Consider the following 11,214-nt stretch of genomic DNA (forward strand, 5'->3'; position numbering starts at 1 on the left):
ATATATATATATATATATATATATATATATATATATATATATATATATATATATAAGCTCTCCCAAATTAGACTTTTCCTACATTCTTTAGCTCATTGCTTCCATCCTAGAACCCCAGAAAAAGTCTCTACAGCAAAGTTTACGTATGACTTATGTCTAGAGTATTCCCTAAAAGGCATTATTGGTGTCCTTTCTAGCAAAAGTCCCTAAGTCTAGCACATAGTAGGTATGTTTTAGTATAACTCTTAAATTCTTCCACTAAAAAAGAACTTCTTGAAATATAAAAGGCTCATAGGAGAACATTAGATATTTAAAATGTGAAACAGTAACCTACCTTTCTTACAAGTAAGAACAATTTTGTAGGACAGGTCAACAGAGAATTACATTCACCTCAAATTTGTGGTGTTATGGAGCAACTCACATATCCAAATCTTCTGCCAATCCAAGTTATGAATTGTGCTTTCTTAGTTCATTGCAGCATTCTCCTAGGTGGGGCAATCTTCTACCCCAAGAAAGATATACTTTCAGGAAGTACCTCCCACTGGCCTCTCAAGCTCACCTAAAGTAACTATTTAGGCTAGAAATGTACATCTCATTTTTAAAAACCCATATATTTATTTCCAATTCTTTTCCAGGTTAAGGAATAAATTTAAAACTCTTATAATAAACACATAAGTCATCAAAACAAATAATTCCTGCATTGGTTATGTCCAGAAATGCGTGTCTCAATATTTTAAGTCCATCACCTTTCTGGCAAGAAATGGGTGGAATTTTTCATCTTCAGTTTTCTACAAACATGGTTTATTGATCAAAGTTCTAATGTTTTTCAAAATTGTTTTTCTTGTAAAGTTTTCATTGTGTAAATTGTTCTCCTAGTTCTTCTCACTTTGCCCCACATCTGTTCATAAAGGTCATTCTAGTTTTCTCTGAAATTATCAATTCTGTTAATTTTTATTACACAATAATATTTTATTATTTTTATATGCCATAATTTGTTTAGCCATTCCCCAATAGATGAATACTCACTTAATTTCCAATTGAGGGCTGCTAGGGAAAAAGCTGCTATCTATGTTTTAATACATACGGATCCCTTCCCTCCTCGTTTGATCTCTCTGATCTCCAGGTCAAGTAGAGATATAGGTAAGTCATAGGATAGGCACTGTTTAGTAACCTGTGGGACATAGTTCAAAATTGTTTCCTAGAATGACTAAACCATTCATTTCATAGCTCCACCATCAGTGGATTGGTAAACCTGTTTTCCCTCTATCTTTCCAACATTTATCATTTTCCTCTTCAAAACAGTTAGGTTTTGTATCTTCTATGTCTTAGTGTCCATCTTCCTACTATTTCAATTCACTTTTATGTAAAGCTCAATCCCTTTCATCCTAAAACACTAAAGAGAAAAAAGTTTCTGTTGCACAAAATTGATGAAGAGAATAAAATCTGAAAGAACATCTGTTTGACTTACTTGGGATCACTTCCTTCTTATAGGTGAACAGGGATATTGTGTCAGGGCTGAAATATGTGCAGCATACCTACAGGACTGGGGCTAAAGGTAAGATTTCTCACATTTTCCAACCTCCCATCAAAATATAAACATTATCTAGTGAAAAGAACACTGGGCTAGTCTCTTTCTTAACCATTAATACTTAGGTCAATCATTAAATTTCTTTGGTCCTCAGCTGCTTCATATATGAACTAAAATTATTGCGAAGGAAAGAGAATGTAAGAGGTGGGACATGAACCCAGATAACCCCAATATGTCTAGCTATCTCTAACTGCTACTCCATCTTACCTCTGTGAAGAAAAGACAAAATGAGAAAATGCATGTGAAAGCATTTGAAAATTTAAAAATCCCTTTCTACATGCAAGGGGGCAGTAATAATATTATCCAGGTCCCATCTATACTAGAACACTTAGGAATGTTGAGAGATTCCCTGGTGAATCTGGAAATCAAAGGAAATCAATGATTATTCAAGACCCAAAGGGGATATGTTTTGTCCTGAATAATCTGGATTGACTTCCTTCAGAGCCCAGTCTCCCCAAAAAATAAACAAATGAAAAAGTGAATGAATGGTTAGATGATAGATAGCAAAATAAATAAAAATTAAGCTCTGTGCTTTCCTTGACTCTGGATGAATATATAGCATAATGTCAGATATGCAAGAGGAAAAAGAATTTTGCTACACTGGATTTACAATTACTCCTTCAGACCTATTAATAGCTCCTGGAAAACTTGCCCAAGGACCCATAACCTTGTTAGTAGTAGCCAAGGAGTCCCTAGACATTCATTCTATTACTTGTCCAGAGTTCTCACTCTACCATGCTACTCAATCTTGGCAACCAATGGTCTAGACTTCGAACTTTGAACATTCTCTGGTATGGAGGCTCTGTTGTCTTTCTGAATGATGATCTTCCTAATGACTTTTTCTTTCTTTTAGTGGACAAAGCTACATTCATGGTTGGTAGCTATGGACCTCGGGCAGATGAGTATGAGTTCTTGACACCAATTGAGGAAGCCCCCAAGGGGTTGCTAGCCAGAGGCACTTACCACAACAAGTCCTTCTTCACTGATGATGACAAGCATAACCACCTCACCTGGGAGTGGAATCTGTCCATTAAAAAAGAGTGGACAGAATGAGCTCCTTGCTCTACATTCCCTTTCCATCTCCCTTGCCTGTCATTCTGCTGGTAAATTAATGTGCTCTAGAACCCCATAGTTATTTTCCCCTTCCTATGTGTACCTCCCTTCCACCACCACCACCACCCCACACACACAGCCAGGGTCTCTAAAGCTTTACAACTCTTCATTTTTACATGGCACCCTGGTGTATACATGGTACAATTTTAAAGGTAGCCCATGGCTTCCTTTCCTGCTATGCTGAAAACAACACATTCAGTTTCACCACAGAGGCACGAAAGTTTAGAACCAAATTCCTTTTTTATTCTTTCCTCCTTGGAATCAGATCTTTGGAAAGCCCTTACTTGACCAACATGAACATTTCCTTTAGGTGTCATTTACTTCTCTCAGGAGCTAGCCAACTTAGAAAGAGAGAAAGAGAAAGACAGACACAGAAAGAGGAATCTCCCACTAATGGTTCACTCTCCAGATATTCAATAACACATTCTCATTGAAGTATGCTATTATGGTTGCTGCTGTCCTGATGAAGGGCCCTCATCTGCCTTAATCTGTCTTTGTGAATAAAGCCAACTTTTGGAGGTCTTGTATTTGTGAGCAAAACTGCAAACAATTCCATATTTTACGAATAAAACCAGTGCTATCCAACATGTCTGAGACTTTCATTTTGCCAATCCCTCTCCTTAAACACAACCAGAGATCTTACTATAAGTGCTAGGGTACATGTGTGTACCTATGTGCTAACATCTTACAGCCCCGAAACCAGCCCATTTCACTGGTCACAGTGCAGTGGAGAGTGAGCTCCCGTGATTTGTATGGCAGAGACTGGAAGCTTTCCCTAAGGAAGTTTCTCTTGTTCATTGCTTTGAATTGTAAATGAAGAAAATGTAGCTAGCTGGCCTGTAAAAAGGAGGGCTATTCCTTGGCTCCATTTGTGAGTTGGATATTTTATTTCAGAAGCTAAAGATGTTCTAAGTAAAAATTATTAACTTGGGGTGTGGGAACTTGATCTTTAAAAATAAGTATTTCAATATAATTTCTTTCTTTTGTAATCAGTCTTCTGTGTTTTACATTATACTTTTAAAAACATTATTCTGAGAAAGGGTGCCTAGACTTACAAGACTGTCAAAAAGGGTCCATGACAAAAAAAAAAAGTTTAAGAAGCCCTGCCCTAGAGCCAGCTGCTGAATTCCCATGGCTCTGAGATCACTTCAGCCAATTAACAACAGAATATATTAGGATCAGCTTCCCAGGCGATACCCTAAGCTCAACATTTGAAATAGGACAAGAATAAGACAGACATTGGAAACAATCCAGTCTGGCTGACTCTTTCTCTTCCTCTTCATGCTGAGATTGCCTCTGGAATTTATTGTAGAAAGTCAGCCATCCCAGGGTAAAAGAAAAAATTACAAGCTAGATCTATCTAAGTAGAAATGAAGAAGCAAGGATAAAGAGTAAAATTTCCCTTCCCTTCCAAAAATGGAAAACCCATCATGAAATGATGAAAAGAGATCTATACCCTTAACAGAGAAAATAGTGTCTTGGATTATAATGCATAAAGAACCATCAAGAGAAGTCATTCCCAGAAATCATTAAGGAGAACTTAGAGAGCCATTTGGGGAAACTAGTACTGAAACAGAATAGATATATAGATTACAGATTCCTTTGAGCTGCCTTTTCCCCCAGTTGAATCACTGACCAATCCCATTTTTATCTTTGTGCCTTGGTAGTGCCAGCGATGCTTAGGAACCTGTGCTGCTTCTAGTTATCAGAGTGGCCAAGACTTTCTTTGCTGCAGCTAAACTGGCCGTTGAAGAAAAACCTTGTTTTTCTGGATAATTTCTTATTCAAAGGCCTAAAGTTTTACCTATTTCCCTAAGGTCCTTCAGACATAATCATGGAGATATAATAGCCCATGCCTAGAAAAATGATGCTGGATTAGAAATAGAAAGTAAGAGTAAAGGGACCAAGGCTGAATGAAATAGCTCTATTATCAGTGAAAAACATTCCCAGGCACCGTGCCTTTATTCCATATGTCTTTTGCCCTAAGTGCTGAATTTTCTGTGTATATCTTACCTTCTAATTAAGAAGATAATACAAAGCTAAAAAAGGCTGGGGTCCATCGTATAATATATGGTAAACCAAGAACATTACTGGATCCCTGCCTTCCTATTTCAGCTCGTGAATCTGATGAAGCTAAAGGAGCTATGGGCTTTAATCTTCAGGACCAATGGAAACTATTCAATGGAGAGTTATTTTTTTCTCTTTCTTTCATTAATTGTGCACTGCCCCTAGCAAGTCCTGGGAATACTTATGCCTTTCCCTCAAAAGTTCCTCCTCTTTTGCCCATGTTTTCCCTTCGATTTCTTCTCTGCTCTAGCATATTTCATTTGATGAAAGCTTAGATTATTAGATACCCCTCCTATCTAACTGGTAACCATTGGTAGCCCACAGAGATTCCTATTTCTTCAATATTCTAATTCCTCTTCTTTCCTGTCTCTAGCCAACCACTCCAATTCCCCATCACCCAGCTGTCAACTCTGTGTACACAGCTGAAAATAGGCACAATAGGATATGAGTGGAGGAGGAGAAGTAGGAGCACATTTTTAAGTAGTGAGCCATTAAAGCAGCAGACAAAAACACAGACAAGTAGGAAAAGGCATGAAAATGGAACTTGTAGATGTCTGCAATAATTTAAAAAGCCACTAGATATCACTTTCTTCCTAAGGAGAATAGCACTCAGTTGTAAAAGACATGAGGGACATCCTGAAATAAAAACTGAGCTCTCAGTTCCCACTGAGACCGGCAGGATTTCAGAAAGCCAACCCTCCACAGGCAACATCCTGCCCAAGGAGAAAGCACATGGGACTTTTGGGGGCTAAAAGCAGGGGTGTGGCCGAGAATCACAGATGATATGTCATAGAAGACCAATTATGGTGAGGGAAAGGAATGGGGCCAGCCAGCTTGATCTAAGTCACAGTATAATTTCTACCACAGGGTGCTTTCATCTGACAATGTTGCTCTCACAAATAGATAAGACATGCCCCCCACACACACACACACACAAGAAAGGAGAGGAAAGAGGAAAATGAGACGAGATATGTGTGTTTAGCAGAGTGGCTGGTCCATAGTAGGCGCTTAATAAATGTTTATTGATTGATTGCGATAACATAGAAGTAGGATAAAAGAGGGAGTCCAAATATGATACTTCAGAATCCTTAATGCCATAAGGGACAGAGATAATTTTTAAAAAAGTAGAAATCAGAAAATTTAAATCATAACACATTGGATAAAGAAAGAGTTCTTAGAAAAGGGAATCATCTGGGCAGCTAGGTGGTTCAATGGATAGAGAGTCAGGCTTGGAGATGGGAGGTTCTGCATTTAAATTTAACCTCTGACGCTTCCTAGCTGTATGACCCTGGGCAAGCCACCTAACTTCAATTACCTAGACTTTAACATTCTTCTGCTTTGGAACCAAAAATCTCAGGCCAAAAGTAAGGATTTAAAAGAAAAAGAAAACAGCATAGTAAGATAAAATTACTAAATAATAAAATTATTAAAAATAAGATGAAATAGGTAAAGATTTTTTTACTAACTATTTAAATGGGAGGGGAGAATAAATAATGAAGAGAAATAGAAGAAAAATAATCATTTAAAATTAGAGAACTTGTAAAAACATCAGCCAGTGGGAGCAGAGGAAGGGAGAGGAGCTATGGAAATGGATTAGCATCAAAGTAGATTAAACAAAACCAACTAAAGGCGACAAAGAAATACTTTAAAAGTAGAGAGAATAAAAACAATTCTAAAGAAATTAATGGAGAAAAAACAATAATAATTTTCCATGTGAATGAAGACAGGCAGGGTACCAACTATGTACACATCCTGTGGCAGTAGTAGTTGGAGTTCTGAACTTGAATTCAGGTGGATCCAAGAGCAGGATGCCAGCAGGATACCAAACAGAAATCATGTAAATCACTAAACTTCATTGAACCTCTGTTTCTTCATCTATAAAATAAAGGGTGTACTTATATTATCTACCACATAGGACTCTCATCAGGAAAGCAATAGTGGTGATTTCGTTTGGAAGAGAGAGATACCATTTTTCCTTTCTTTTCCTATATCACAGGGTCACTGAGCCCTGACTAGAAAAAGGACATCTCTGATACAGACAACCTAGAGGAGCTTGTTGCATTGGGAAACTTTGTACCAGATCACTCTGTGCTACAAAATGCATGCTCAGCTGTGACCTATGGCTCTACCCTTCGTTTCTCCATTAGCACCTCTTTTCAGTTGGTTTCTGCAGCATCTATCTCAGCACTGGTGTATGGTGGAAGAGGAGGAATTAAACCCCTCCCCATTGCTCAAACTCCCATCACATAAACTTTTGGAGGGGTCAGTTCAATAATATTTGGTTTGTCTCAATTTTTATGTTCTCATATTTACCAGGAAGGAAACATGGTGTAATGGGAAAAACACTGGGTTGAGTCAGGAAGTCTGGATTTAAATCCTGTCTTAGTCACTAACTTGTGTGACACTTTGGGCAAGTCTCTGAGCCTCGACTGCCTCATGTGAAAAATGAAAAAGTTTGAATTCCATCATTTCTCAGGTTCCCTTCAGCTCTTAATCAGGGATGTTGTGAGACTCAATTGAGATAATTGATGAAACCTTAAAGTACTATGTAAAAGCCATTATCATTTTTATTATTGTTGTTATTATTAGCCTACAGTCACCAGGCTTCCAAGCTGGTTATGACTTCATTCCTGGAACTTTCTGTTGCACTCCTGCTGAGCTCAAGCAACGTTTGTAAAAGCAATTCAGAGGTGTGCTGGTAAATAGTGTACAAACTATAGGGAACACGCTTTTCTATTTTTTTAAACTCTTACCTTCTGTCTTAGAATTGATACTAAGCATCAGGTCCAAAGCAGAAGAACAATAAGGGCTAGGCAACAGGGGTTATATGGCTTGCCTAGGATCACACAGCTACTAAATGGCTGAGGCCAGATTTCAGCAATGTTTTAAATTTAATCTTCATTAATAAAGTAACACTCTATTAAGTCTAGACAATCAACACTCTATTGTGGCTACACAATAATAAATCAAATACCGTTTTATGGCACATGCTGATTTCTGAAGTATAAATGCTCAAACTGTAATTTTAACATCTGTTTATAGCTGACTCCAGCATCCCAATTGTTCAAAGTCATCTCTTTCATTTTGGTTTCACTTGCATTTATACATACCCAAACTGCCACTTAACTTTTGAATAGCCATTATTCTAGGACCTCCCACATCCTTCCTCTCACCCAATTTTATGCCATCTATAACTTGTAAATTCATATGTAGCCATCACCATTTCACTATACCTGCTGTAGAATTGCTTACTTTCACTAAGTTTAAAAAAAAAAAAAAAAAAAAAAAAAGCTGATTTTACCACTACTACAAATGAGGATCCTACAACTTCATTTGGGCTCTTTTTTTTTTTTTTAAACAATCCCTCTACTACTATTTTCTAATTCCTGTCTCATTCCCTACATCATCTGTTACAAATATTTTCTTCTCATACTAAACTGTCTTTCTCTCTTCCCCACCCCCCCCCTCATCTCTAGCAGATGACTCGGGTTCCTAACTTTTCTAAGAAGGTCACAGAATCTCAAGAATTGTAAAAAGATCTCAGAGATCATACTGTTCCACTTGAACATGAGAAAGAATCCTCTCGACAACATTCTCTAGTAGGGTGAACTTCCTTAGGCAATCCATTCTGCTTTTGGAAAATCTAAAGTACCTGGCATGAGCTCCTTGAGTTTCCTTCCTCTGATCCTCAAATCCCAGCATCATCATCCAATACTTTCTTTCCTATTGTCGTCAAATGGGTTATCACTTACTACTTCTCACTAACACTCACCTCTCTATCTACATCTTGCTCCTAAAATACATGTATATAGTGCACAAAACAGAATCTTATTTTTATAGCTTTCCAACACATCTCTCTCCCATTAGCAAGGGGTCATTTAGGATCCAAGTTACCTGTTGATATTTTTTTTTCACATAGGCTTTACTGACAGCCATATAGGTTCTACTTCCTTACTTATCCTATCCCATGGTGATTCATTCTCTTATTCTCCCCTATAAAGTCAATGAATCATTCTCACATCGAGACCTCCCTCAGGAGCTTACTCCCCAACTATATATATATATATATATATATACATATATATATATCCCAAGTTTACTACACATTCAATCAGCAACATTTCCCACTCTTTCTAACACTTTCTAACAATACTGTTCATTTGCTCTTCTATTTTCTTGTTTTCTATGATCATTTGTCTCTACTCCTACTCAGATCGCTGTGCCTCTGTTCAAATGACACTTGCCCTGAGGTTGGCTCTTAATTCACTTAAACAGACTAGGAAATTGTAAGCACTGGCTTCATCATATACTCTCTGGTTTATAATTACATCTTCATTTGCTCTTGACCTCACAGCCCCTGCCATTAGGACTTAATTTCTTCAAAACATTGTCTATAGCCAAAGTTTCCCTTTCCTCACTACCAATTATCTTCTCAACCCCTTGCAATTCGAGTTCCACATCCATCACTTCATTGAAACTCCTCAGGGCCACTAGAGACCATGCCATCACCAAATCAAATATTGCCTCACCCCCATTTTTCTCAGCTTGACCTTTTTATGACTTTTGAGACTAATGACCATACCCTTCCTACAAGGTATTCTATTTTTCTTGGCTTTAAATACAGATTTTTGTTAATGACCGACTTCCCTAACCACTTCATCTGGCTCTGGCTCTTCTTTTTCCTGACTTTCTAAATATTGATCTTTCTCAAAGGTCCATCCTTACTCTTCTTTTCCTCTCTCTTCTTTTTTCCTTGGCAATATCAATCATTCCTAAAACTTCAATTATTATTGCACTTATATAGATGTGTTTCCAACATATATCTGTAGTTCTGTTCCTTCTTGTGAAGGTCAGATCACAGCCAAATGACCCTTTAGTCTTCTTAGAATCAGAATTAGAATCATAGATTTTAGAGCTAGAAGGGACTTAGAGGTTATTCCTCCTTATTTCATAGATGAGGAAACTGAGGCACAGAAAAATTAGTGATATCCCTTGGTTCACACAGCTAATAAGTATACAAGATGCAATTTGATCCTAAGTCTTTCTGATTTCAAGTCTAGTATTCTATCCACTACTTTACACTATCTTAAACTTGCCATGTCAAAATGCCAGGCTTCATAGTATTTTGCATTAAACCTGGTCCTCCTTACTTTGCTGTTTCTGTCTACAGCACTACAATTTACCATCTTGGATATTTAAAAACCTTGAAGTTATCTTATGCTGTATTATCTTATATCACTTGTAGTATTATTCTGTCTCATATCCAATTAGTTACCAAGTCTTTCCTCAACATTTCTCACATTCATCCTCTCCTCTTTTTTCTCACTGCTGTCATCCTGTCAGTGGCCCTCATGATTACCTTCCTAGATTTACTGCCAAAGAAATCCTCTAAACTCTCTTTCTGCCCTTTCCTTTCATTTACTAGAGATCTACTTATGCCATTCTCTTGTTTAAATACATTCAGTAGATCCTTATTGCTCACTATTGTTGAAACTCTTCTGCCTAGCTTTCAAGGCCCTCAAAGAAAAGACTCTTCAGTCTCTTATATTACTCTCTTCATGTACTTCATGCTGTTGGTAAATTGTCCTATTCTCTTCTACTTCTTAGACTTGCCCCACCCCTGAATATGTCCTGTTTCTTACTCCTTCATGCATGTATTGCCAATGCTTGTATCTAAATAGGGTATATTTCTGAGATGTCAAACCTCAAACTCTATGTACCTTGAATTCCTACATATCCTTTAAAGCCCACCTCAAATGCTACCTTACTTCATGAAGCCTTTTCTGATCTCTTATTTTGTGGGTACTTTCCTAGTCAGGTCTTATACAGCAATTAAAAAAATAATTTAGCACACTTGTGCAATATTGTACATTGTAGTATTCTATATTAATGAATTTTCTTTCTACTAGATCATAATTATCTTGTTTGGGGTCCAGAACTTTATCTGATCTAAGTTTTGTACCTCTTTTAATATCTGGCACCAGTCTCCACACACAGTAAATGCTTAAGATTTATTAAATAAGTAAATTAATCAATGGTTGACTGAAGAATAATGAAATAGAAAGAATATTTATGCTAGTCATAGAGGATAGATTGTATAAATTTAGGCAATAAAATAAGTTTAGAAAACAGCAATAGTCTAGTTTGGTCACTGAAAATTTTTGAGAAGGGCAATAATGGTCAGGCTTCAAAGGCCACATTCATATAATTTGGCTATCTAAAGAAATTTAGAAGAATGTTACTGCTAAAGTCAGCCTCCATTTTAAGACTTCAATGAAATCTCAGAAGTCAAAGAATTGTACTCAATTTCTGCTCTATCTGAGCTATTGCTAGTCAGTTTTCCTGTGTGTTCTTTCTTGATTCTGTTTCTAAGTTTCTTCTCTCCAGTATAATCATTCTCTCTCTCTCTCTCTCTCTCTCTCTCTCTCTCTCTCTCTCTCTCTCTC

At 37.1% G+C, this 11,214-nt stretch overlaps 1 protein-coding gene across 1 annotated transcript in view; it reads left to right on the forward strand.

Moving 5' to 3' along the window:
- The window catches only part of ARHGDIB (Rho GDP dissociation inhibitor beta), a 21,934-nt gene extending 18,648 nt beyond the window's left edge, over window positions 1–3,286 (forward strand). Inside the window, exons 5-6 of the mRNA XM_044679076.1 lie at window positions 1,492–1,555; window positions 2,442–3,286. Coding sequence (XP_044535011.1) covers window positions 1,492–1,555; window positions 2,442–2,641 — 264 coding nt within the window. The 3' untranslated portion in view covers window positions 2,642–3,286. The remainder of the gene's footprint in view (window positions 1–1,491; window positions 1,556–2,441) is intronic.
- Window positions 3,287–11,214: the final 7,928 nt, after the last annotated feature.

The sequence above is a fragment of the Gracilinanus agilis genome, chromosome 5 (assembly GCF_016433145.1).
Source record: "Gracilinanus agilis isolate LMUSP501 chromosome 5, AgileGrace, whole genome shotgun sequence".
Classification (NCBI taxonomy): domain Eukaryota; kingdom Metazoa; phylum Chordata; class Mammalia; order Didelphimorphia; family Didelphidae; genus Gracilinanus; species Gracilinanus agilis.